General features: G+C 51.1%; 7 protein-coding genes across 7 annotated transcripts; 2 read left to right on the top strand and 5 right to left on the bottom strand.

Annotated features, from left to right (window-relative positions):
* Positions 1–833: 833 nt before the first annotated feature.
* AA0111_g1995 (hypothetical protein) lies at positions 834–1,868 on the bottom strand (the record flags this gene model as incomplete). Its single annotated transcript, XM_028647716.1, has 2 exons — positions 834–1,425; positions 1,480–1,868. 2 exons carry the CDS (start codon positions 1,866–1,868, stop codon positions 834–836), a joined length of 981 nt encoding a protein of 326 aa, XP_028510806.1.
* A 635-nt stretch (positions 1,869–2,503) lies between these two features.
* AA0111_g1994 (hypothetical protein) lies at positions 2,504–3,870 on the top strand (the record flags this gene model as incomplete). Its single annotated transcript, XM_028647715.1, has 2 exons — positions 2,504–2,642; positions 2,696–3,870. 2 exons carry the CDS (start codon positions 2,504–2,506, stop codon positions 3,868–3,870), a joined length of 1,314 nt encoding a protein of 437 aa, XP_028510807.1.
* Positions 3,871–4,531: 661 nt separating this feature from the next.
* Positions 4,532–5,602, bottom strand: AA0111_g1993 (hypothetical protein; the record flags this gene model as incomplete). The annotated part of the gene is made up of 1 exon (XM_028647714.1): positions 4,532–5,602. One exon carries the CDS (start codon positions 5,600–5,602, stop codon positions 4,532–4,534), a length of 1,071 nt encoding a protein of 356 aa, XP_028510808.1.
* Positions 5,603–5,903: 301 nt separating this feature from the next.
* Positions 5,904–7,068, top strand: AA0111_g1992 (Homoserine dehydrogenase; the record flags this gene model as incomplete). The annotated part of the gene is made up of 2 exons (XM_028647713.1): positions 5,904–5,940; positions 5,990–7,068. 2 exons carry the CDS (start codon positions 5,904–5,906, stop codon positions 7,066–7,068), a joined length of 1,116 nt encoding a protein of 371 aa, XP_028510809.1.
* A 2,142-nt stretch (positions 7,069–9,210) lies between these two features.
* Positions 9,211–9,810, bottom strand: AA0111_g1991 (hypothetical protein; the record flags this gene model as incomplete). The annotated part of the gene is made up of 1 exon (XM_028647712.1): positions 9,211–9,810. The coding sequence occupies one exon, from the start codon at positions 9,808–9,810 to the stop codon at positions 9,211–9,213; it is 600 nt and encodes a 199-aa protein (XP_028510810.1).
* Positions 9,811–13,158: 3,348 nt separating this feature from the next.
* AA0111_g1990 (hypothetical protein) lies at positions 13,159–14,268 on the bottom strand (the record flags this gene model as incomplete). The annotated part of the gene is made up of 2 exons (XM_028647711.1): positions 13,159–13,601; positions 13,659–14,268. The coding sequence occupies 2 exons, from the start codon at positions 14,266–14,268 to the stop codon at positions 13,159–13,161; spliced, it is 1,053 nt and encodes a 350-aa protein (XP_028510811.1).
* A 680-nt stretch (positions 14,269–14,948) lies between these two features.
* AA0111_g1989 (Autophagy-related protein 11) lies at positions 14,949–19,357 on the bottom strand (the record flags this gene model as incomplete). The annotated part of the gene is made up of 3 exons (XM_028647709.1): positions 14,949–15,170; positions 15,268–19,125; positions 19,178–19,357. The coding sequence occupies 3 exons, from the start codon at positions 19,355–19,357 to the stop codon at positions 14,949–14,951; spliced, it is 4,260 nt and encodes a 1,419-aa protein (XP_028510512.1).
* Positions 19,358–19,848: the final 491 nt, after the last annotated feature.

Here is a 19,848-nt window from a genome sequence, read left to right as displayed (position 1 = left end):
TATACTACATTGACGGACGTGTGATCAGACCTTCAAGAGCCGGTGGTTCTCGGTGCCTATCCTAGCTTGATAGATTTCACCTCCATATTCTCTCAGGGCCTCGACAGCGTATATAAGATGCTTTTCTATCGAGATTGGAGCGACACAGTGTCTGGCGTGCGGGTTCAGAACTTGCAAGACGTTCTCTTCAAAGGAAAGCTTTTTCGTCTGACCCAAAATGATCAGATGAGATGAAAGGAAATTAGACAAGATAGAAGGTCACAGAGGCAGTTAAAATAACCTAAACTATCAACGCCTTTAAATATTGTTACCTAATTAGGCAAACTCCTAGTAAAGGATTGCTTCTATCTAATCTTTCTTAGTAAAGGATTGCTTCTATATAATCTTTCTTAGTGAAGGATAGCTTCCATCTGATCTTTTGTTTAGGGGGTGAAGATTCCTGCAGGTTCTAGGTGGCGTTTCGCTTCTATCTCATGATCTAGGGGTAATGTTTTTGGGTACCTAGTTGCTTTCATCTGATCTTTTGGGTCAGCCGAATATCATTTTAGGTCAGCCGAAAAAGCTTTCCGTTCTCCAAAGCCAAACTCATCACGAAGGATCTTGTCTGTCAGCTTTGCAAAAGCATGTGAGTGACTTCTGGATCAGAATTATCGTTGGTGTCCGACTGGTTCAGGTCTGGAAGAGCCTTGATGGCCATTATCTCTTGAGCAGATCTTAAAGGCCACATCATTCATGGTGCACTTCTATTTAACAGGAGTTATGTGTCATTATCCGATGTTGTAACCGCACCGTGGCTTGTTCTGTCGTCCTCTTCTGAGCATTTCATGCGGTGTCTATTGGGGACGTATAGGTAGTACCTTCCCTGGAAGCTCGACAGGTTCCACATTTACATGATACCCGTACATCTCAACTGGGCCGTGATTGTTATCCCAGTGCTGTCCCTTCTGAAGGTGAGTTGAGCTGTCCGTACTCAGTTCTACAAATTTACTCGGGTGATCATATGTGTATCCTGGTGGCTGTGCCACCTTCTCTGTACTACCGCGTTTCCGCCGAATGAGAACGACACCGAGAATGGTTAAGCATATCACTGTAAGCCCTCCAATGACCCCACCCACTATAGGCCCGATATTTGTTGACTTCTGTTCGGTGGGTGCAGGTGTCGAGCTTGGTGTTGATGATGGGAGGATACTGCCAATTGGATCCAGGACTGTTGAGCTTTGCGCATCCGACGTTGTTGGTGGTTGGGTTGAGGTAGCCAAAGAGGCACTGCTTTCAGTACTCGAAGCGGACGTTGTTGTTGCCTCTACTGTATTCGGCACCGCGAAAAGGCTGTCGACGGCGGCAGTGTCTCCGCAGGCAATGTACTCAAATGATTGATCAGGGCCGTTGATTAGGAGAGCTGTAGAACAAAATTGTTCGGAGTCGCTATCTAGTTAGAGGAGTACTCTCCAATATTTGCAACACAAAGGAGCGACTAACCATGTAAACGTAGTGATATCGGCTCGATCAGATAGTCTCCCACACCCCGTCGTGCAAGAATGGTTGTCGATGCATAAGCCAGCTAAACCACAGTCTTTGGCCGATAAAACGCTGGTTGGACAAAAACCCCATAAACCGTTTGCGGTGTCGACACGGCATCCGTAGCCAGGGTCAGCTGTTCGAGGATTCTCAGGTTTGCCATCGAGATATCCACAGGTAGTGACAGGTGCGAAGGCTTGCCGTTTATAGAGCCGTTCATCAGCGTGAGCTGCTAGCTGTGTAGCATGCGGCACTACTGGTGCGATCCGGCTGCGAACCGTAGCAGGACTTGAGGAGACCAGCTCAAAAGAGCTAAAAAAGATTAAACCTAAAGAGTATAAACTGGACATTCTTCAAACGAGTGTTAAAGCGAGTGACGACGCGTAGAACGATTGATAGACTAGAAGCAAAAGACGGAATGACTAGGTAGCTGTGACACGAGGATACATGCAGTTTATGGAAACTCCTGAGTACAGCGCATAGTCGCCGTAACTGAGAGCCTGACTTTGGCCATGGTCTATACTGCTTGTATGCAGCCACAGTTTCATGGGGCGATAAATACAAGACAATGTGATGATCTAGTGGCACCTAGACGCACAAAGAGGTAAAGCCAGCTGCCTGTGCTGAATCCTGACTTGGCATTGAGAATGCGTGACGCCGTCCAGCGATCTTGTCGTGTGAAGTACCTACTTCGTAGGTGTTGGTTCGGCGCTTAGGTCAAATTTAACCAGCGTGATTGGTTGCCGCATCCGCGGAACTTCTCTCAGGCGCCCACTCATTTCCACGCGGAACGGTGCGAAACCGCCTCCATCATCCACTGGGCAGGCTGCAGGATGGGCGCGATTGCGCTTGTTCATGCTCGTTTACTTAGCACTTGCAGCACGTAGACGCCATCTTTCAAGAAACCTCATCAACCTAGGATCTTCTGCGCTACGTTCTGTCTTTGCTCTGTTATCGTTCATTTCTAATGTCGCCACCAAGGAGCATGAGATCGCTTCTACAGGCGATCGCACTGCTCTGTGTTGTCTTCTTGTTTGTAGCTGGCTTCGGGTTCTTCCATTACGGTAACGACCTATCGCAGATCAAACCTATCGTCACTGGCATACTCAATCCGTCGTCAACAGGTATGTCGCCTCTATTTACTGTTGTGTAGAACGTATCCTAAGTTTAGGACTAGAAGTAAAACCGAGCGCCGTACCTGAGGCAGCTCACCCAGTCACCCCATCAGACAAAGGCAATGCTACTCTCATCGCACAGACGCCACCATACCTGCATGCGATCCTAAATCCGTCAGATTCGACATTTCCTCGTCTTGAATGTCCACAACCAAACCTCGATCGCTATGCCTACTTAGGAGGCTCATCTGGATCACTTCAGCACGCGCAACGCCCTAGATACTTTTTTGCCCTTGATCTACACCAATGTGTTCATCTTCTTCCACGGTTGATTGGTTCTATCGTAGAAACCATGTACTTTCTTGGGCCACAGAACTGCGCGCTTTCCATAGTCGAAGGAAGATCCGACGATGGCACCTTTGAGGTACTCGATCAGCTTCGCGCTAGCATGCAGCTTCTCGGGATTAGGTACTACTTCCAGTCCAGCGATATCAACCCGATGGCCAAAGGGAAAGACCGTATCGAAGGTCTTGCAAAGCTCCGCAACTTAGCCTTGAAAGATCTTATCGCACATCCAGAACATTACGACGAAGACACTACGGTGATATTCTCCAACGATGTGGCTCTATGTATGGAAGATCTCCTGGAGCTAATACATCAGCGCAAGTTTCAAGGGGCGGACCAAACGTGTGCCATGGACTGGACGTACGTTGGCGACAATCCAACATTCTACGATGTCTGGATTGCACGTGGTATGACAGGCGATTTGTTCTTCAGAATCCCGGAAGATGGTAGTTGGGACTTTGCCTGGGACCTATTCTGGAATGACCAAAACGCTCATGCGCGCTGGTCTAGTTCAAAACCTTTCCAGGTCTTTTCATGCTGGAACGGTGTGACAGCCTTCACTGCGAGGCCTGTTATGGAGAGGAAGATCAGGTTTCGAGCACACAAGGAGGACGAGTGTTTTCAGGGTGAACCAAAATTGTTCGCCAAGGACATGTGGTTCAATGGCTACGGCAAGATAGCTGTAGTCCCGAGCATCAACGTGGAATACAGTGATGAGGCCGCAAAGAAGATTAAGGCTCTGAAAGGATACCCATCTAAGCATTTTGCGAATGAAGGGGATGATACCAAAATCAATTGGGAAACCTCGCCGCCGGAGAAGGTGAAATGTATGCCGGTAAGTTCAAAACCTCCCGTATCGCTGTTTCTAGACGGATTCGTTGCTGACAAGTAACCAATCTAGGATCATCAACACCAGACCTTTGTGGCTTGGGACGAAGGATTGCGGCCTTGATGTTGCCAGAAGATCAAATGCCAAATTCAAACACTACCTCTGGAACTAGGCACTACATCCAGCATAAAGCTACCGTCATAGATCCCAGCTGTTAGGCATTGTGTCCGCTCAAGGCATGGCGTTGGCACGCAAAGAGCAACGAACTCTATCAGATGGAATCCAGTCACTTGCAGCGCGAAACGCACAGGTCAGGTGTGTGTTGTACAGACGAGTTAAGATCGTTGGAAGGCAAGTGACAGGCTAACCAGAATGCCGTTCCTAGGCGATCATATTGATTTAAACCACCATCTATGTCACATACGACCATAGGACACTGAAAATTAGGCTTCCCGTCCGCTCAGCCATATACAAGCAGTGTACCGGCGGATTAGTAGTTAGGTGGGTGACCACTAGCGAATCCCCGCTGTTGTATGTTTTTGCCAGTGTGCGAGTCATTTTTTGCTCCACCCTACTACTGTGAAGAGGCCATACATGATGACAACAAGTTAAAGAGCAACTAGGACGTACAAGCCGATTCTAGATCGAAGGAGTCGAGTCGGACAAAGACTTTTGTTTGGTAGTGGGTATCATCGTATAGAAAATTAGACAACAAGAGATCGGCTCATGCAGCCTCTTCCTCAGCAGCGACCTTGGGCTCTGCTTCGCCATCCCTCTCTCCATCTTTGAACAACTCCTGACCAAGTTCCTCGAGAAATTTCTCTGCTTGTCCTTTGCTTCTCTTCTCCTGTATAGCCCTTTTCTTGTCTTTGACCATGGCCTTCCTCTTTTCGACAGCCTCTTTGCGTTCCCGCCTCACGCGCTCCGTCTCTTCTCTTTCCTTCTCAATCCGACTCATTTGCTCTTTTCGTTCCTCTTCATCATTGGAGAAGTTGAAGAAGCCCATTCCGCGTTGCCTTACCTCGGCTCTGCCGTCAAAGTGTACCTCAGGTGGCGGCGTGAGTTCTTTGTCGCGCTTGGCGGCTAGGTCGGCCATTTGCTGGGCGATTGTCTCATCGGGGTTGAAGGCCTGCGTCTGTACAGTGTCGCCGAAGATTATATTGGTCGGCATACTAGGTCGTGCGGTGAAACGGTCGGGTTCGTCGGCAGCAAGGGTTCGCTTTCGACGCTCTTCGCGGGCAGCTTCTGCACGCGTACCCTTTCGTGTGCGACCGAATTCATCCGTGTATTCTACGAGTTCCTCTTCTTCTTCTTCTTCTTCTTCGTCGTCTTCTGATTCTGACGTTGTGGTGTGTTCTGCCTCGCCCTTTTCTTGCTGCTCAGCCCATTTGCGATCGAAATCGACGCCGTATCTGTCGTCAATGTCTTCTACGTCGCCGCGCTTCAGGGCGTCGTACAGACGCGCTTTCTCTTCCATGCGCCGCTTTGTGCGCTTCCATGCGACTTCATCCTCGCCTTTCTCCTCAGTTGTCCGTCCGCGATGCTTCTGTGTAAAATCCGTGTCTTCCAAATCTTTCAACGCGCGCTTTCTGACGTTCTTGTTGTGGGTCTTGAAGATGTCTTCCTTCTGCGGGCGTGCGCGGCCTGCGGTGGGCTTGTTCGATTCGGTAGAAGAGTTCTTGATGAGGTTGGAGAGGGTCGATGAGAAAGCGAGGCTGCTGGAGCTGGAGATTTCCTTGGCCTTTGTGCGTCCCTTTGGTCGGGCACCGTATAGATGTGCGTCTTTGGATGACATGGTGGGGGCTGAAGATTGAGTCGATTGGGCTGATGCTCGTCGCGTGGTGGAGCGCGTAGGGCTGAGACGCGGCGAGGCGATGTCGGCGTCGGAGCTTTGAGCTTGTTGCGTCACTGAGCTACCCCACCGATTGTTTTGCTTACCCCACGTCGAAGCCGTGTAAATTGGCGGTTCCGCAGAAGTCAACGCTCCCTTCTCTTCTCGAGTCTGACTATCCTCCCTCTCGTCCTTGAAGAGTCTAGAAATACTTCACCTTCTCCGTAAGAGTCTAATACATCCAATTGACCACACCAAAGCAACCATGCCTCTGCCTCGTCAAGTATTCATCGCCGTTATCGGTACGCGCAACGAGCCTCTATTTCACATGTGTACGGCTAAGAATTACAGGTGCCGGTGGTGTAGGCAAAGCCTTCCTCTCCCAGCTGTCAGCCCTCTCCAAACGCCTCTCCCAATCACCCTCGTCACCGTACTATCTCTCTCTCATCTGGCTCAGCACCTCCAAGAAAGCTGTCTACCACGCCGACTACAAGTCCCTCTCCAACTGGGAAGCCGAGCTTCAGAACACGTCCAAGCCCACATTGCCTCTCCCTCAGCTCTGCGAATACCTACAGAAAGCGCCTGGTAAGGTGGTACTTGTGGACAACACCAGCAATCAGGACGTTGCCGACAGCTACCCCAATTTCTTGAAGAAAGGCATTAGCATTGTAACACCAAACAAGAAGGCTTTCTCTGGAAGCTATGAGCTATGGACGCAGATATTTGACGCTGCGAGCAACGGGAACGGTGCTGGTGGCTACGTCTTCCACGAGTCGTCAGTCGGCGCAGGACTGCCTGTCATCTCTACACTGAAGGACTTGGTTGAGACTGGAGACCAAGTCACAAAGATTGAGGGCGTCTTCAGTGGAACCATGAGTTTCCTCTTCAACTCCTTCCAGCCTCTTGGTGGCGGAGGTGGAAAGTTCTCAGCTGAAGTCACATCAGCCAAAGAAAAGGGTTACACAGAACCAGATGCTCGCGATGATTTGAACGGCCTAGACGTCGCTCGCAAACTAACCATCCTAGCTCGCCTCGCTGGCCTGAAGGTTGAATCGCCGACATCCTTCCCCGTACAATCTCTCATCCCCAAAGAGCTCGAGTCCTGCTCATCTGGCGACGAGTTCCTTGAGAAGCTCCCACAGTACGACGACCAGATGGAGAAGCTCAAGGCCGAGGCAGAGAAGGAAGGCAAAGTCATCCGGTTTGTAGGAAGTGTGGACGTGCCAAACAACAAGGTCAAGGTCGGGTTGGAGAAGTTCGACACAAGCCATCCGATTGCAGCACTCAAAGGAAGTGACAACATCATCGCATTCTACACAAAGCGGTACGGCGACAACCCACTCATCATCCAGGGAGCCGGTGCTGGCGGCGAAGTCACTGCGATGGGTGTCACTGCGGACCTGGTCAAGGTGCTCCGGTTATTGCACTAAGGAGTTGATTGTGGGGAAAATTCATGTAAACTAAGATTTCAGTGTAACCGTTGCCACCAGGAGGCTTACCTACCCGTAGCGACTACCTACCAACCACTATACCGATCATCCCACTATCGAAAACCACACCAGATTGCATTAGCACCCCATGTTCTTAGCGATGTGTCGCGACCGCTGCGTCTGATCACCTGTGCTTCTCCGTTGCACCGAGTGACATGATCGTCATGTCTCCGTTGTCGCCGAACTTTGTTTCTTTGTCGATCAGGGCGCAACTGACACCATCCCTTGCTGCAAACCACACACTCGGCAAGAATGATGTGCATCAATGGAACTTTCCAGTCAGGTCGATCTCTCGGCGTCAATTGCTTGATCTGTGAGATTGCTTGTTTCGAGACACTGGTGCGAAGCTTATGTCATGATATGGAAGGCTTGTTATTGTGTGACGTTGACGTATGGGCAATCATATTGACCCTGCGTGTTTGTGCTTGTGTTTGTGCAGTGGACATTTATCTGCCACTTGTTTTGTAGTCTGTGCTGCCGTTGAAATTTAGTTGTTGTAGGAGAAGTATTAGCGTCTTCGCTTCGTCTCTGCTCACTATCACAGCCCAGTTCTATATCTAGGTATACACGACTCGGGTGTTCGGCGAGAGGGGAAGGAAGTCACATGATTACCAAGTGTACCAGAGTATCGAGACGGCACCCTCCAGAAGAAAGTGCCAGTGTGAAAGCAGATCTTCAAAGCAGGATGATGCAGTTCAAAATGCAAACCATGGATCACTCTGCAGGATGAGAAAGTCAAGCATGTTGATCGTAAGCTTGGTATGCTTAATGTTCCTCTTGGGTAGATCGGTCTGCCTCATATTCTGTAGAGTTTATGGATTTCTCCGGCATGTAGGGATCTGCAGACGTTGTTCATGGCGCAAACCAGATTTTGACCCACAACAAGCTTTGGAAAATTATCCATGCACGTTTGACTAAAGCTTCTAAAATGTCAAGCGTCGTATTCGGCGAGAAACGCATTCTTCACCGACGCGAAGAAGGTTGGCCACAAGATGAGACCTCTTTTTTTCTCTTCATAATGCTTGCTCGGGAGGAAACGGGTATCCGGGCGGAGCGGAATATGCGGTGTATTAGTATACACTTGTGAGGCTTGGCGCCGAACAAAGGGTGTCGTAATGTACCTAGCGTACATGCCCGCATGCGCGGGTGGATATCGATTAGCATAGCTTCGAAGAGCGGTGACGCGTGTTTACCAAAAGACAAGGTCTAGACTAATGCGCCGAACAGCGTTTCTTTTCCAGCACCTGCATATGAGCGGAAGTGTGGCACGGAAGTGTGGCACGGATTCGTAAGATCATGCACAAATGTGGCGCGTGGTCTTTTCGCAATGAACAGTAGAATGCTTGGAGTACTTTGACTGGATGCACGGCGCACACGTAATTGTTTGCAAACATGTAAATTTTGTAACGAACTAGCTTCTAGAACACGTTCCCCTTGAGTCATTCGTAAGTCATAGCAACAAGCGAGGGAGAAAAAGAGGAAACGCCTGTGCTTGTGACGCACAAACGTTTTGCGCTGTCGCTGCGTGGCAGCCCAACGCCAAGAAATCCTGATAAATCCAAACAGAAGCGGAAGTAAACGCAGGTTGCCCTTGCCCTCTTCGTGTTCGCCTGAAGTACTCCCTGTCCTTTTTTACGTGAGAACGCCGCGGCCGAAATGAGTGCGCAAATGTACCCGTCGCTAGGGCATGTTTTCGCGCGCAGAAAGTAAGAGCAGTGTGGGTATCTGAAGTAGAAGTGAGATGAGACGAGTTGGCCAAAGCGCGCTAGGCGATATCGAGAAAAAGCAGATACAAGAAGTGAAGAGTGGGGTGTTGGTAGTCGTGAAGAGAGTTGAGAGTGTGTTGACTCGAAACCAGACTGGTGTGGCTAGTGACCTGCTGTCGGCGGAGTGCATGTGCATGTGATTGTAGCGTGGTGATACTGTCCGGGCCGAGGAACGTGGCTAAGTGGATCCGATGGGGAAGCGACTCCTCATTTCAGCCACAGTCTAGACTCCAACGACGCTATGCGAACCACCAGGAGCTGAGAGGTGGGCTGTGTAGTTGACGTGGCCAAGGAGAGTAAAGCATCAACCGTCTGATCATCTGAAGATGGTGGAGATGCGCTTGGTGCGCTGCCGGACACGCGAGAGCATGTTGGCTTTGTATGGCTCAGCCGGCATGGAGATTGATGGATGTCGCATGCTTGTGCGGTCGTTGCTTGATGTGTCGCTCGGGCTTGTAGCGCTGCTGCTCTCGGCATCGTCTTCTCGTACGGCGGGGTACGGCTGCTCAGCCGAGGGGAAGAAGTAGGCGTCAAGTCGAGAGTTCATTGCGCGGTTCTTCTCAGAAGCTGCTGTGACCAAGCTGCTCTTGCTACCTACGCTGGTAGCGCTGTCGGTTCGGGTGATGTTGTCGAGACGGATGTCACGACGGGCTGCGTTCAAAGAGGTCGAGTGTGCGCGCGCAAGTCCTGAGAGAGAGCCGACTGGCGGTGCTGGTCCATCGCCTATGAGCTTGTACTCAAACTCGGAGACGTGACCATGGCAGTAGGGGCAGTGGTCGCACTTGACCTCCCATCCTGAAATCCCCAGCTTCTTCCCGCATGTGGAGAGATTGCTGGATGGGCTGCATGGGCGAACGAGGTGGTACCAGCGGTGCTGGCACGGAAGAACCGTGACGCAGAGTTCAGCGACGCACATTGTAGCGTCGTGTTCAAGTAATGTCGAGGTAGATTCGTTTGTGGGCACAGGTGTCTGAAGACGTTTTGGCTGATGGCGACGTCGTGATGGAAGACGTGATGTTGGTCTTGGAGATGATGCGCGGGATGCGGTCACAAGATCAAGACGGGTGGCAATCTGGGGTAGACGCTAGTGGCCAAAATTGGAAAGGCGGTGGTAATGGTAGAGTATCGGCGTAGGTGCAAGATGCGGTTGCGGTTGCGGTTGCTGTTACTCGCAAACAAGCGGCGGGTCAGATGTTTTAAGTGCAGGAGGGCCGTGAAGTGGAGATTGACAGTGTAGGATGCCGTGCGCCAAGGCGTAGGAGCTGATTGGGACGCGCGTGGTCGATCACCCCTTACCTCCTTCCTTAGTGTATCGTAGGCGGGGAACGATAAATGCGGCGGAATTTAGAGCGGACAAGTGCGATACGGGAGGCAGGAACGGCGAAAAGGACGGTGTTAGACAAGCCCAAGCTTCGGAACTTGGTGGAATGACGCTGCGTCTTCGGTGCCGGTGGCTTGGTAAGGTTGGCTTACTGTAGCAGGCAACAAAGCGGACGGACGAGGCAATCGGACGATGAGTCAGGAAAGTCGCTGCAGGATGATGATGATCAAGTCGGTCTTGTCCAGCTGGCGTTTATGAATAAACGGTACTGGGAGGGCGACTATTATGGTATTTAACACGACGGACCACTGTGTTGGGCGGACAGGGGTGCGGGGTTCTAGCGCTGAATTGATTGTCCAGGACTCCAGGTGTGCCCAAGCCTAGCAACGCCCGTGATTCAAACAAGGCGACTCCTTCATGCCCGCCGCGGCGCCGGGACAGAAACGCGGGCTCTTGCACTAACGGCGTTATAAGCAGATCCGTGCCGGAACGCTGGATTCGTGTGGCATCTCTTCACACCGCTCTCAGATAACGACGTGCTCCGTTCGCAGTGTCAGGGACCCTTTGAAAGCCTTTGGCAGCCAGCATGTGGGAATGTGCAAGTCTTATTGGCACTAGCCCCCCCTGTCTCACGCGTGCGACAATCATAGAAAACTGCCCTGACACGACAGCGCTCAGACTCTCTGGTAATCAACGTTGTAACAAGGGGGCTGCTCTTTTGCCAAAAATCATCCCCTGCCTTCCACACCCAAAGCCTGCCGAACACACATCGGCCCGGTAGCGAGCGGAACATATTGAAACCCAGGTCAGCGCCTACGGGTGAGCATGCTGAGATCGCCCACTTAGGCATGGCCAGATTGCATTTCAGATGAAGTCATGCCTCGTGGCCTTTGACGTGCTCCACTTTCCGATGCTACTTTTCATCCGCCATCGCCAGATCACAAATCAAGAGTCAAGTGCATCACCGTGCCACAGAATGATTTTCTCTCGCTTCGCCTTAGCTGAATGCAGCTCCCTCTCGCCTTGCTGCCCCAAATCAGATGTTCATGGAAAGAAGCAATCACCCAAATGTACCCGGCACTTATCTTGAATTCTGCCCACGGTGTGGAACACAGACGTCAACAACGGCCCCATGCTAGGATGCCGCTCGCGTGCATCATGATTGACTAGAAACACGGCTACACATGCAACAGTCCGGTAAGACACGCTTTATCACAGGCTACACAACAATATCCATGTCCAAGGTGCATAGTAGCAAGCCTGCCGATAGTGCGATCAGTCAGACAACTCCCATATGCAGCAGGATAGCCGTTGCAACCCTGGTCGTTGATCCTCACCCTTTCATGTATATTCCCGTCATCACGGACCTGCGCAAAGTTCAACTACCCGCATCATTCAGGCATCCATATTACTCTGAATGAGCATGCCGCCCAAGGGGTCGGGAAACCACAGAAACGCCAGATCAAAGCTAAATTGTCAGTGTGTCAGGACCCATGACAGGAGCGCCCTAATCGTAATCGGCCCACCTGCACAGCCTCAACGCCTTCATGCATCAGCTCGCCCCGCAACGCCTGCTCATTCGCTCCGCTCACCTCACGCGTCTCTCACGCTCCTTGGCATAGACTAAACACCTTGGCCCCGCCTTGGCTTGGATCCGATCTTCGTTCACATTTCGACCCCGCTTCGTGACCAACTCCAACACTCGCGTAGCATCACGCGGCATGCTACTCCAAGTCGCAAGGCCATGTACAGGCTGCTAAAGATGCGTTATATGTGCTGCCTAGCCAAGTGTCTACTCAGCCACGAGGCATTTCTTGACCTATCGAGAATGTTTGACAAAGTGTGTATGCCCAGATTGTCGTGTAACTTGTGTAGACCCGGCAAGACAATGACGGTTCCAAACCTGTGGCTATTACACCACCCCAAGCTCCAAGTCTTATTCTGCGGTGCTGGCGGCCTTGCTAGCTGTTCCGGCATACATGCCACTGGTGCCAGCACAGATACACAAGCCACGCGACACAGACAGCATGACTTTCGAGTCATACCGTAATCGAGTTTGAAGTCGATGCTCTCCTTGTTGCAGTCTTAATGCTGGTTTCGGACAATGATGCTCATTGCTGCAAAGGATTTCATGCGTCTCAAATATGACGAAGAAGACATGATCCTTGTTGCGTCCCGACCAGCTCTCTGTAAGGAATGGGAGACGTATAGGTAAGCAACGATGCTCTAAGCTTCAGAAAAACAGCCCTCGACGAGCCTGTTCTGGTCCGTACGACCTCATCCCAAATCTGGTGGAACGTTCAGGACCTGTCCTGATATCTGAGAATCCCTGATACCTGCAAATAGAGATGCATCTCCATTACCTAGAGCCTCTCTTAACTCCACGTCACATGTATACTACAAGGCTATCAGGTGCAGCAATCACTAATCTGCGTGCTAGTAATCCTCCATGGCTTGATTACAGCGAAGAGTTACGACCGGTTTCTAGCTGCGAGTGCAACGTCATTCTACTACTGGACAGTGCTAGTGCTACATGGACGATACTTTTTGTACAACCGGCAATCTACGGGTTGTAGTCAAATGGTTACTTCTTTCATTGTGGACAACGGCAATCGGCAGTAAAATAATTGTCGAGTCACCTTAGATACCAATTCCAACCCGCAAAAAGTAAGCTTACTGCTTGGCTACGCCTCGGCATCGCGCCATCACTGTATCCGGTGAAATGTATGTGGGTGAGGATCCGGGAGAGCAGTTTAATCATGGAAGCTTGCCTGTGCGAGGCGCTGCAGTTTGGAACTGACGCCGATTCCGATCCTTCCGTTGCCGTCCAGAGTTCTGGGTATGGATAAGAACTTCTCGATGGATACGTACATATCGGCACTTGTCGAGCTCTTGGTATGATTGAGTTGTGTACGTACGCTTCATTGACTAGAAAGTGATGCTTCATAGTTGGAGCCAAAGTCCCACTCCCATACTAGAAGCCAACGCTAGCACAGCCTCACCACCTCGTCCAAGGACTCTCTCGGCACCGGACTCGTCATCGTGTGGGCCATAGTGCTCATCAAGTACCTCTTTCACACTCCTCGGAGCCCGACTTCCCTCCTGTATATTTTCAGGCTTTAAACAAACCACCTTCGCATGAGTTTCCCGGCTGCTGCCTCCTCTGGTACTGGAGACTGTAGGATAGAAAGTCATGATGTCCACAATGGGAAAGTTAAGCGCTACGTCGTAGTCAATCGTTTGGTAGATCCTGTTACCCCAGCTGCTGCTGAGATTTCGGTCGCCGCATGTAGGTACAGTGACGTCATCGGAGAATGAAGTTATGTTAATGCCTTGGTCCCATTTCCAAATGCGGTCTTCAGCGGAAGTGTTGAGGCGGACAACATCTGTGACAGCAATTAGCTTAACTTGGGCTTCTTCGTTGCCACAGACCTAGAACCTACCCATCGTCACAGCCTCAGATAGCATGCCTTCACATTCAGAAGGTATAGTGTTCTGGATGGCAGAGCAGGGCGGGTACTGGTCATCGTTCCATGCAGCTTGTCCTTGTCTTCGATACCATGACTCGAGCGCCTCTACACACTCTGTTCCCAACATGGTCTTGCAATCCCCATCATCTTCCGAGGCCCTCTCCAATACCTCTCTACTCCACGTCAAATCTCCAGTGGTGCGGTTCTGCAAAGGAACAAAGCTATGACATAGGCCAATTATATCGCCTAGACGCTCCATGTTCGAGTCTCCAGTGTCAAGCCATAGAACAGCTTGGGTTTCGTTCTCGTCGTACTTCGCCATGCCGCCGTTATACCCAGGCCCAATGTACGACGAGATTGTCCAAGTAGTTTGGTCGTCTCCTGTGATGGCCACCCTCTCTTCTTCTCCAAGCCATACGAGGTTTAGGGCCGTTGTATTCTGGATGATGGAAGCGTTGTATGCCAGGCTTTCAGAGAGATCGTCGCATGTCAAAGATTGAGATTCTGGTTTAGAGGTGTTTTGAGCAAAGGATGTGGTAGCTAGCACTGAAGTTAAGAGCGAGTGCTTGATAAGAGTAGACATAGTGGTGGGTGTTTAGGGGGGAAAGCGAGCTATCTCAACAGTAGAGGCATAGCGGTTGCAGTGACTTCCTCCTTCTTTATACACTCCACCCAGGCAGTATTAGAACATTACACCACATCCGCCTTGCTTTTGAGTGTTAGGCGTACCTCGTAGCACATCATTGTCATATAGTAGTGCTCTTGGCAAACAATGGGATCAGGAACACAGCCTCGCTTGTGGACAAAAAATACGAACCGGCCAAACAGAATCGAAGATAGCCTTTCTGTCGAAGCTACTATAGACAGGATCTACATAATACTGCTATTTCGGGTATACTACGTAAGAACGCCTTAGCTGATAACCGGAAAATATGGAGCACCGGGACGTCTTGGCGAGACACGCAACAAAGGATGTGGAAAGACAACAAGGTGCTATGACGTAGGTTCAGCGTTCAGCTTCTCTGGACCAGTATCACGGTGCCATATCTATAAGATACATGCTGTACCACTGTCAATATTAGAAGAACCCACAATCAGCTATACCTCAGCGATACTGCTCCATTGTTATGCTTGGGTTACTTTCCATGCTCAAATAATTGTATGTTATAGCAGTGAACACCGGCTGATATGCTCAGATAACCCGATGACGAGTATGCGAGAATAATGTGCACAAAACCCTTTCTGACTTGTTGCAAATGAAGTCTACTTCTTTGACGCTTTGCCCTGGTATTCAATATCGTACTGGAAGAAGCTATCCCATATACTTCCTTTCCTCGCGAGCGGCGACTTGCGAGAGTCAGCAAGAGAACCCCTCAGATCGCTTAAACTTCCTGGTCTGTTCTTGGTCGGAGATGTCTCTGATCGTGAATTGGCTGGGCCTGACACGGAGGTCTTGCGTAGAGTTTGAAGCTGGGCGATAGAAGACTGTCGTAGTGTCAGCGACGTTGACGAATGGTTGCTATTAGGGGAGCTTAGATTTACAGGAAGCGAAAACCTAAGGTCCCCAAAGTAGGTCGCGCACATTGCCTCCATTTCCATCGTCTATTGACTTGTCCCCACCGTTCGTCGACGTCTCTCTTAGATGGCTGGGACCGTGTGCGCCAGCTGGACTCGCACCCCGTGTTGCCGTGGCGGAGTTAGGATTCGAGTCGGGACGTTCAGCTGGGGAGAGCGCTTCTGTTGAGTTGTGACGACCAACCAATGGTGCGCTCTTTCTGCTAGTTCCGCTACTGCGCCGACTATCAAGTGATTTTCCAAGTTGAGTTGCTGGATCCATGGAGGACTTCTTCTTTGCCTTTTGCATCTCGCCTTGTCCGGTTTCTAGACTACTCTTCACAGTAACCGCACCTTTGATACCTGGGGTACCAGGTGCCATCGCTTTCTCTTCTGTCGCCTCCAGTAGGTACCATCGTAGCCCATCAGACAGCTCGAAAGGATTGTCGTCCTCGAATGAAACCGCGTTGCTGGAAGCGACGGAACGACCGTCTAACGATGCTCGAGGTGCACCGTCGAGTGTCTTGGAGAGGTCGACGACGCGCTCTTCCACTTTTGATATGCGCGCCACAAGCCACTCTTTTCCACCCAATCGATGTGTGTCTTGTTCACGAAGGAAGAAGTGCGGCGCTCCAACATTGAAGGCAGCCCAAGGACGATGAGCATTGTTACGAGTCGGCAAGAACAGTGCAAGATCACCTTCCTTGAATGAACGATAGGCGATCTTGTCGTGTGAGTCAGCTTGGAAGCGATGGGCCTTATCCCGATAGGCTCGTGCCTCCTTCTGCCACTTCCGTGCCGTGTGCTCCATGTCGCGCATTCGCTTCGCAACGGCGTCACTAAAGGTTTCGGTGTTGAAAAGCTCGAGCTTCTCAATAAGCTCCTGGTACCGTTGGTCTTCTTCCTCTGGACTCGTAGCTTCAGTCCACTGAAGGAAGTGGAGATCTCCGACATCTTCTAAGAAGCGCTTCAGAGGAGTAGGCGAGGGCGTAGTAGTACTTCGACTAAGTCCCGCATTGGTGTCCGTCATGATAGTGCTGCCACCGAGCCTAGACGCTCGTTGAAGAACCATCTCACCGTTTTCATGGGTGATGACAAATCCAAGTGCTTCAACTAGACGAATAAGGCGCTCATGCTGTGTGTATAGACGTTGACTGAGGTCTTTCGCACGATTCATACGTTGGTGGGTGCGGGACGAATCAGCCTCTTCAAGCTTGCGCAGTTTCTTCTCTACCCGCATAAGCTCGACATCCAGGCTGTTGGCGTGCGAGTTTTTCTCCGCCAACTCCGTTTGAAGACGGCCAACCTTGGCTTCTTCTTCCTCAACACGCTTTCGCAGAGCTTCAGAGCCGGTCTCGCCTTCAGCAAACTTCTCGCGGAGGCTGTGCAGATGACTCCGTTCCTCCTCGAGTTCCGCAGTGATAGAAGCAACGCGAGCTCTCTCTGCGTCAAGCTCTTCACGAACAGCTGTAACCTCTTTCTCACGTTCGGCTAACTTAGTGTTGAGATTGTGTTCTTGCTCCTCGATCCTAGCATGAGCATTCTCGTTGTCTGACTTTGCCATCGCCAGGGCCTGCTGGAGTTCTTTCTGATGATCAAGTGATCGAATCGCTAGGTCTTCAAGCTGCGCGATGAGTGTGGAATGATCATCAGGTACACTCGTATCAGGAGAGAGATGGTTAAAGGCTGCAGTCAGCGAGTCCAGCTGCCGCGTCTTGACGGCGTTTCGTTCATCGAGTTCAGCTTGTAGGGCTTCAACGCGCTTTTCGGCTTGTCTGCTCTGCTCGGCAGCGTCTTTACGCGCCTTCTCGAGCTGAAACACCAGCTCCTGTACTCTGGCATCCACACCCGTTCGCTCGTTGTCTCGACTACCCAAGACACGATCCAGTTCATCTTCGGCTTCTTCGATTTTGGCTTTGTACGCTCGAATCTCGTCCTCAAGCGATTTACGCTCGTCGGCAAACTCTCTTTGTTGCGCTCTCATATTCTCCATGATGTTATTCTTCGTAGACATGGCCTCCTCGAATCGGCGTTGTTGATCTGCATCGTCGTCTCTCCGAGCTTGAGCATCATTCTCGAGTTTCGTACGAGCTTCCTTCTCTGCTGCTAGCTGCTGTTCGAGGCGAAGAATACGGCGCTTGTCTTCTTGTCCTGTGTTCGCTGAGTACCGTCTAGAGGAAATCGAAGAGCGTCGGGATAGCTCTTCTTGAGGTCTAGGTGAAGCGACTTCGGCTGTTGGCGTCGAAGGGTCGCCCGGATCAGGAATGCCAAAAGATGGCGGAGCGCCACCTATTGAAAGTCTGCTAACGGTACTCTGACGATGTACGAGGTCCTCCAGCCGACGGACCCTACTCCTGTAACCTTTTAGCTCATCCTCGAGCTTCGCGTTACCTTCCTTCAGCACGCGCAGCTCATCATCACCTCGCATCATGAGTTGTGAGGCCCTGCCAAAGGCCGGCTCATGGACACTACCCATCTTGAAATTCTTTGCACGCTTGATCTGCTGCTTCGTAGGACGGTCAAGATCCTTGATAGCCTGGGCAAATGCTTCGGCTTCGGATTCTTGTCCATCTAACCTCTGCAAGTCCTTGAGGTATTCTAGAAGCTCTTCCCGGGTAACCATCGGCCAAACGGTCTTCTCAGGTTGTATGTTCAACTCGAATCCCAGCGAGCCACCTTGCAAGGCGTCCAGGTTGACAACATCTGATATTGGCTTCAGCCACTTCTTACGCCGACGCTCTTCTTCTTCCTGGAAAGTTGCCATCTCTTCAGCGAGCGAGGATGTATCCTTTTCCATCCTTTCTGTCCACTCGCGTCTTCGGACGGCTTCGATTAGTAGTGTGCCGTATATGTACGGCAGACGACCAACGAGAGATATGAGCTCGAAAGCAGCGACACCATCTTGTGGTATACTAATCTGCTCGAGCTGCGCACCTATGGTTGCAATAACTGACTCAATATTCGCGATGGCCTGCATACTCTCGACAGAGTTTCTGATGGCAGTATTCTTTTGCTCGACAGCCCGTCGTACGAGATCGCTCATCTCCACGCTGTATTCTTGTATGGCTGGCAAAAAGTTTCGTGTATGGAGCAATGCCATTTTAGATACCTGCGCTACGGATTTCGAGCTTGCTTCTAGTCCCATGACATGTTCAAAGTCAGACTCGACCTTTTTCACGACGGCATCGATTTCGTTGTATAGGCGTGTAGGCTCTTCGGAATCGTCGGCGATGGATCGGCTCTGGCTCTGTCCCACGGCACCCAGGAGCTCGTTGTAATCGGCCTCGATTTTCTCTAGCTGCATGCGCATTTTGTCCATGTGCTTCCCAAAAGACTCTCGGACACGCTTGCTTGTCGATGTAGCCTTCTTGACAGCTTCGACGTCGAGGAATTCCTGAAGGGTCTTGCGAACAAGGGTGTTGTTGGGCACACTCTGTGGAGACCGCATCTCTTTGGCCAGGAAGCGCGTGAAGTTCAGGATGGCGGGAACGGTGCCCAGCTGTTCAAAGTCGGCATCAAGTCTCCGTATATTGTCCCCAGCTTCCTTCTCGACTCCATCGTACCACTCCCTGGCTGCCTGGTACTTCTGCTCTAAACCCTTGATGTGTGCATCGTGGTTTCCAACGGCGACCTGAGTCCCTCTCTCGATGGTGGCTTGTTCGGCGAAGTGATTCGAAGCGATATGGGACATGGAGTGTGACTTCTCGAGAAGCCCAAACGCCCAATCGCGGCGGGCTTGGAAGAGAGCCTGCCATGCCCCGAGATCGGTGTTCTTCGCAAGGTGGTTTGGCGCATCGTCGGGCTGGAAGGCATCGGGCAGTGGCGTCGAGGATATGGCAGCCTGGGGATTATTGGAGAGTTCGCGACTGAAGACGAATATCTCTTTCTGTAGAAGAGGGATTAGCATGTTTCATGCATCGCCTGTGAGAGATTCGTACCTCGGTCAAGAGCGCTTGCAGCTTGACATGTTTGCCTTGTGTTGTGAGTAGGACTTGTTGCTCGGGCGCTATGTCTGTCACCCTCGAGATCCAGTGCTTGAGCGCATCAACAGAAGCAAAGGCAACGGGATCAGCGTCAAGGCGCTGGCCCGTATGAGCTACAGCAATCTGTAGCGACATTCGGCCTTGCCCTCCCGCTTGGTGGAGTCCTGTCGAGACTGTGCAAGAGGAGTTTGTGGCTTGGAGAGTTGAGGCGTGAGCACATGGTTACCAGATACCGCCAAGGATGGTTCATGCAGGGATCGGCGCATTAGCGAGGCTGCATCATAGGGAACTAGATAGACGATCGCGTTCGGTCAGATGAACATGGTCTCGGTCGCAAACTTGGAATCACTTGAATCAAAGCGATAGCAACATGGCGGCAAGAGGCCGTGTTGACATGACGGACGTGGCGTCTAAAATACAAGACGCAAGCGACTACGCGGACCTGCTACAAACAAATCACAGCGACGCGTTCGCGTTTTCCGAGGCGGAGAAGCTAGCCCTACAGCTCTACGATCAGCTCAAGGAACTTGAGTTGCAGCACAGTCTTATTGAAGCACAACAATCAGGCACGTCTCACAACTGGTATAGTCTGGGAGTAGAGAATGTTAACTGCGTTTTATAGCAGA

The sequence above is a fragment of the Alternaria arborescens genome (genome assembly GCF_004154835.1).
Source record: "Alternaria arborescens strain FERA 675 chromosome Unknown contig_3, whole genome shotgun sequence".
Taxonomy (NCBI): domain Eukaryota; kingdom Fungi; phylum Ascomycota; class Dothideomycetes; order Pleosporales; family Pleosporaceae; genus Alternaria; species Alternaria arborescens.
Note: the sequence above shows the minus strand (reverse complement) of the source record. Positions and strands in the feature narration are given on the sequence as shown.